At 26.1% G+C, this 7,069-nt stretch overlaps 1 protein-coding gene across 1 annotated transcript; it reads right to left on the bottom strand.

Annotated features, from left to right (window-relative positions):
- Positions 1 to 260: 260 nt before the first annotated feature.
- LOC110653421 (chloroplast processing peptidase) lies at positions 261 to 3,162 on the bottom strand. Its single transcript, XM_021809047.2, has 5 exons — positions 2,302 to 3,162; positions 1,465 to 1,602; positions 1,026 to 1,112; positions 654 to 721; positions 261 to 556 (listed from the first exon to the last, which is right to left on the bottom strand). Exons 1-5 carry the CDS (start codon positions 2,902 to 2,904, stop codon positions 424 to 426), a joined length of 1,029 nt encoding a protein of 342 aa, XP_021664739.2. The 5' UTR covers positions 2,905 to 3,162; the 3' UTR covers positions 261 to 423.
- Between the last annotated feature and the right edge of the window lie 3,907 nt (positions 3,163 to 7,069).

Raw genomic sequence — 7,069 nt, 5'->3', positions numbered from 1 at the left:
GCACCTCATATCTTTTCTCTATGCATTTTCCCTTGAAGCCATAAAGCCAACTTCCAATGTTAGGAAATTCACAGTAGCCCTTGCATTTGAGGAAAACACTTATTGCAATTGATTGAGACAAGTTAAAACGTGCATGGTCTGATAAAACATGACAATTCCGCACTTGAAAAATGCCCATTAACACAGTTTTCACTGTCAGCTAATACCTAGAACCAAATTCAAAAGGGAGAGAGAGAGAGAGAGAGAGAGAGAGAGAGAGAGAAAGAGATTTAATTTCATTGGTTTCAATTGGCACAACTATAAGGCCATTGAAAAAGTTCAGATAAAAATGGCCTTTGGCGAACAATGGGTTGCAGATATTTATAGATAAATAGAAGATCAGAAATTATTAAGGGAAGGAATAGGACTGAAGAGTAGGAAGAGCTATTCAGATGCTGAAATACTCTCCTGATTGTCAACAGCACAGCCAGTCTCAAGAACTGTGCCACCTATCCTGTTTGGGGGCCAATAGCGAAAAAATGATCTTCCTATTATATTCTTTGCAGGAAGGGCACCCCTAAAAGAAGCATAACTCCATATTTCAGAATAAAAAATTATCAAAAGAAAAAATGGTAAGGCCTAATCTTGCTCTTTAAAAGTTCAAGAAACATTACCACACATGTGAATCATAACTGTTATTGCGGTTGTCACCCATCACAAAAACTGAGTTCTTAGGTACACGCTACATCATGAAGTGAATAAAGCAGACACAAATTAGTTGCTATTGAAAAGGTATAAAGATGCAGCCAAAAATGCCATACTATAAGAAATTCAGATTGTTTTCAGCTAGTGAAGTTAAAAAGGAAAAAAAAAAAAAAAAAAGCCTATGCAATGGTGTATATTCAATTTGTGCAATTCTTTTCTAGCTTCAAGTTTGTGTTATCCAACCATCCACCACAATGTCCACTGTCCTTATGAGTCTAGTTGCACAATATAACACTTTGAAAGCAAAAACATAACATAGCAAATATTAGGTCGATACTTACAATTGGTGTCATGTCATAAGAAGGCGGTTCAAGAATATAATTTTCATTTCTCACAACTCCATTGACTATAAGCTTCCCTGCACGAACCTGCAATTAAGCAATGGCATATGTTTGCAGAACAATCATCGAGCTAATTCCAATGAAAGATACTTTGTAAGATGAGATGTGGTTTGAAGATTTATTTTAAGCATATGTCACAATAACATATAAATGAAATAGAAGAGGAAAAGATTCTATGTATCTTAAATAGATGGGATCTTATCTTGTAAATATTGCCCTATCATTACAATCATAAATAAATTTAAAAAATAATTTCCAAGTTAAGTTTTTTGGAAACAAGTTAGGCAGAGTGAAATGGTTGAAGTTGAAAAGATTATACAAATGCATAAATGACTGTATATAATTACTAAACAAAAGAGCCTTTCTTTAGCAATCTCACCTCCACAATATCACCTTCCTTTGCAACAACTCGTTTAATGAAGACATCATCATCAGTGTATCCAACTTCCTGAAGCACTGGTGGACTTTTAAAAATCACTATATCATTTGCACAAGGCTTTCTGAAATAGTACGTAACCTGACAATTTCAAGTTATATATATCTATTATGCATAATACTTGATAACAAATTACTCAAACCTAATGCTTAAAAATAAAGTTAGTGAAGGAAATATATATGCTTCAATAATTTAAAAGGAAATAAATATGCTTCAATGATTTAAATCAAGTTTCAAGCATTGTTCACCACAAAATTAACGGTCACATAACATGCCAGCTTTGTTTTTCAAAATTAAGAATTAGTAGGCTACATAAATGTTAACGAATATGGAACCAATTACTTAAGCCAGCCCAACTGTTCAGGTATTGTAATTTAATTTTTGATAATAATCAGCAGACTCAAAACGTTTCATGAATATGGGATACAAGAACTTGTTTTTGAAATAGCAAAATCACCATTCTTAATATTGCAATAACAGAATGCAGAAGTCTATTTTTTGCATTAATCTATACCCAATCCTCTCTATTGGTTTCCACTAGATATCCAGTATCTGCCACACATCACAGCCTCCTGGCTGGCACTTAATCTACCCAACATTAACTTCAACATAAAAATAAAATAAAATAACTCCAAAATCTCAAATTGCAATCCTCATTATTCACGCAACCTTAAAATTCTTCCGTTCTTATTCACCAAAGAGCCCAATACCTTTAATATGCCTTAGTTCAACACACACAACCTCACTGGAAACATTGACAAAAGAAAAACTATTGTTTACCTTCTCTGCAACAACACGATCACCAACATCAAAAGTGGGATACATCGACAATGAAGGAATATACCTAGGCTCAGCAATAAAAGACCGAAAGGCAAGCGAAATCACTAGCGCAGCAAACACAGTCTTTGCGTCATCAGAAGTGAAATTCAACCACTCTGGCAAAATTCCACCACTCTTCTCCACATCCCCATCACCATCATCCCCACCTCCACTTCCACTACTACCATCACTACCATCATCACCGCCTGAATTAACCACAGTCTTAGTCTCCTCATCAGAACCCTTAATCCGATAGCATCTTAACCTCAGAAACTGAACTGCAGGATTTTGAAATTGGGGGTTTTTGAGATTGGGTTTATGGTTCTGAGGGAGAGAGGTGAAATGGGTATGTGTGGAATGAAGGGGTTCTGAATTCTTGTGAAGACTAAGAATTGTAAAGCAAAGATTCTTCTGGGCATTGGATAAGGAATTTGAGGAGAAATTAGAGTTCTTGAAGGGTGGGGACCAGTGGGACAAGAGAGGGTTAGGATTTATAGCATGTTTAGAGTGAAAATTGGGGATTTGCAGGGCAGGCAAAGGAGGTAGCAGTTGCAGAGATATCATATCTACTCAGAGTTGGGTACAGAGTGAGCTTGACAATACCAGTGCCTTTTACGGCCTTCTACTTAAAATGCCTCCATGGGGTATCAGCTATGGACGACGGCTGTTATAATTCTATAACCCACAATATTTCTCCGCGGAAACTGTTCACCGGCGACCTTCCTTGCGCTTCCACTCACTGAGAATCGTCTGTTGTCCTTTTTTCTTCTTTGAGTCTCCGTTTTTCCCTTTCCTCAGGAGTAGGCCAGTAGCCTTGCCTCTATCACAAGGAGAAGCTTAAGGAAGTACGATGAACGGCTTAGATCAACTGACGTGTAAAAATAAATCATGTAATGGACAGGTAGGATTCATGTTGACCAAGGGCTCAGATTTTAGTTTATAAAAAATCGACTTTGATCTAATGGTCATATATGAAAGTGTCGCATAAGCGAAGGTTTTTTGTTTTTTTAATTGGCAAAAGGCTTATTTTCACTTTTAAAATATGATATAATAATTATATAAATTTTTAAGGTGTTTTAAAGTTTAAATAAGTAATTTAATTTTTTAAAAAAATTAAATAAATTCTTTAAATTTGAAAAATAAATTAAATAAATATTTTTATTATTTCAAAAAAAAATAAACCTTTTAAATTTGAAAATTAGAAAAAAAATTGAATTATAATTACCTAAAATATTTATATTAAACTAAGGTCATGTACAAAAATATTCTAATTCATAAGTTCCTCATTAGTAATCACATACATCTAATTTGTAATATCCTAATAAGTTGCATTTCTTGAGCATATTGTTAAATTATTTTTTAATGAAGGATTCAAAAAAACTTCTCTAAATAAGTTTTTTTGAATTATTTTATAAATAATAATTTATTAATCTACTCCTAATATAGTGGATTTCTATTAATATATTACAAATCATATAGGCAAAATTGCTAACGATGATCTCATGCATTATAATATTTTCGTACCTGACCTTAACTAGATTTATATTAAAAAGAAATTATAATTCAGTCTTTTTATTTTTTTTAAGTTAAATTATTTATTTATCTATAAAATATACAGTAAAAAGACTTATTTAATCTATTTTTAAAATTTAAATTATTTATTTAAACTTTTTAAAAATTTAAAAAATTTATTTAGATCCTAAAATATTTTAAAGACTTATATAATAATTAGCCTATACTTTAAGCACTAAAATAGGTTTTTTACTTTTTTTTTTTTTTCAATTATTGAGTGCATCAAAGTTTATATTCCCCCTTTCATAACATATATGGAGAAATTAGTAGATATTCCTATTATGTACACAATTTCTCTTACAATTATATTTGGTCTACATACTATGATAAGAAGGACTCACATTTTTATAGGACATGGAGCACTATTTCATGTACTTGGAAGACATGCTATAATGTTTTAAACATATGAAATCATTTTTTAAAATTAAGGAGAAAAGTGGTTTTTCGATAGGGATGCTATTTTTTTAGTACTTCTTGTGTATTTCAAAATTTTTCGTTTTTTGTATGATTTTTTTTTATTTTAGTTGTTTAATTTTAAAAAATTATTTAAAAAAAAATAAATTTATGAAATTAGTACAACCATTTTTATGATTTTCTTGCATTATAATAACATTTTTTTTAAATATAAAAACTAAAAATTTTACATTTTATTGTGATTAAAAATTAACTGAAACCAACAATTTGGCAATAATCTATGTTAACTCTCAAATTACAATGACCATGGCTCTATTTAACAATATTAACTGTTCTAATAGTGTTAACTATTTTAGTAATTATCAGTTAGTTTATTAACTATTAGCTATTAAATATTAGTTTTAATAATTAGTTATTTAACAAATATTTAAAGCATGAGTGTTTAGTAAAAATAATTATTGAATTAGTTATTAAATATAAAAAATGGTAGTATCATCTTGTTAATTCTAATTAAAATATTATGTCAAATTTTAAAAGTTAAGAGAGGTAACTTTTTATGAACCACTCCTTCAACTTTTAAATACGCATAAATACTATGCTGTCAAACAGGATAAATAAGAAGTGTAGTATTTTGACCAAATTAAAATACTAAACACTACTTTAAAAGCTATTATCGAAAGCCTTTATTCGCATAAATGTATGAATGAGAGGGCAAACTTTTGAGTGGACAAAAATATCCTTACTTTTTTACATTATTTATAATCATATTATTTTCTATTATTTAAATTAACTATAGAGTTTTAATAAATTTAAAATTCCTAATCCTACTTACACTTCCAATTATAATCTTATTAAAAATTAAAATCATAAACCAAACATAAAAAGTTAAAAAAAAAAAAAATTTATAATAATAATAATAATAATAATAATAATAATAATAATAATAATAATAAATTACATATAATCTATAAATATAAGAGTACTAATAAAGGGTAAACTTGTGAATGGATAAATATATCTTTAACTTTTAAATTATTTATAAATAAAATGTTACAATGAAAATAATAAAAAATAAAAATAATAAGATAAGAATAAAAAATTTCTACTTGAAACATAATAAATTAATAGCATTACATGAAAGAAAAAAAAATATTGTTTTTAATTTTTTTCTTATAATCTTATTATGATACTAATAAAATAATAATATTATTTAGTATATTTAGAAATAAAAATTTTATAATATAGTAAATTGTATATTTATTTTCATACAATAAATTATCCATTGAGATCATAGCGTTATGATTAGAAGTTTTATTTAATTTTATATACTCATTAATCTCTTATAATTCATTAAATAATATATTTATATGGTCAATAATGCTATAATTAAATATTATAAAAAAATTAAATAGTAATAAAATATAATAAAAAATAATTAAATTAAACCTTTTATAATAATAATAATAATAATAATAATAATAATAATAATAATAATAATAATAATAAAATTGTGAATAAATAAAACTAACTTTTAACTTTTATGATTGTGAATTACATGAAAACAAAATAAATAAAAACAATCAAAGATGAATGTTAATTTTAAGAAATAATCAAAGTAAAATTTAAAGAAAAAATTATTTGATTTTAATAAAAAAATTAATACTAATTAAAACTGTTATGACAACTACACCTAAATTCAATTAATTAATTTTTTTATATATTTAGATTATCATAATTATTTTATAATTTTACTAAAAAAATAATTATTTTATTTATTATGATTTACTAAAAATTATTACTGCAAAGTTATTAGTTTTTTTTTATCTTCGATATTTTTAAAAAATTAAACTAATTAATAAGAATTATAATGAAAAAATTGCTATTATAAAAACTGAAACATATTTTATAGTTTTAATATGATTTTAGTTTTTTTTTATTAATAATTAAATTGAAAACCATATCAAAGTACCAAATAAAAGAATGAAACAAAAAAATAATAATTTTACACTTGTATTTTTTATATTTTTAAAATATATTATATAATTTTAATATAATTATATGTTTATATGTGATTAAATATGAAATATGTATAGTACATTATTAATAACAAAATATAAACACTCTAATATTATATCTTATTTCTTTAATTTGACACACATGCAATGTGTGTGTGTGGCTACACACTCTCTAGCCACATGACTACATTAAAAATTATTTATTAAAATTTAATTATATTACATTGCATTATAGTTTATTAAACATAATTTTATGGTAATTTCTTTAACCTCATTTTATTTTTTTTTTTCTTTTTTTTTTTAATTTCATAAGTGATCTAATTTATTAGCTTTTAAAGGACATTAGAGACCCTAATTACTACCATTTTTTTTACTAATTAATTTCTTATACCATGTGAAACAAATATTTGAATGAAATATATCAATAAATAATAAAATTAGAAGATGTAGAAATTAAAGCAAAACAAAATATTATCTATTTGGAAAAACAATAATAATCCATTTTAGATGAAATAAAACAAATTATTATATATTTGGAAAAACAATAATAATCCATTTTAGATTAAATAAAACAAAATATTATCTATTTGGAAAAACAATAATAATCCATTTTTGATGAAATAAATAGAACAAGTTACCACATACACCATAACATTGTCACAACATTTAAACATTGAACATCAAACCAAAACAACCCTAAAAAATTGTGAACTTTTTTGTGCTAACAT

The sequence above is a fragment of the Hevea brasiliensis genome, chromosome 5, assembly GCF_030052815.1.
Source record: "Hevea brasiliensis isolate MT/VB/25A 57/8 chromosome 5, ASM3005281v1, whole genome shotgun sequence".
In the NCBI taxonomy this organism is placed as follows: Eukaryota; Viridiplantae; Streptophyta; class Magnoliopsida; order Malpighiales; family Euphorbiaceae; genus Hevea; species Hevea brasiliensis.
This window is presented reverse-complemented; position numbering and strand designations above follow the sequence as displayed.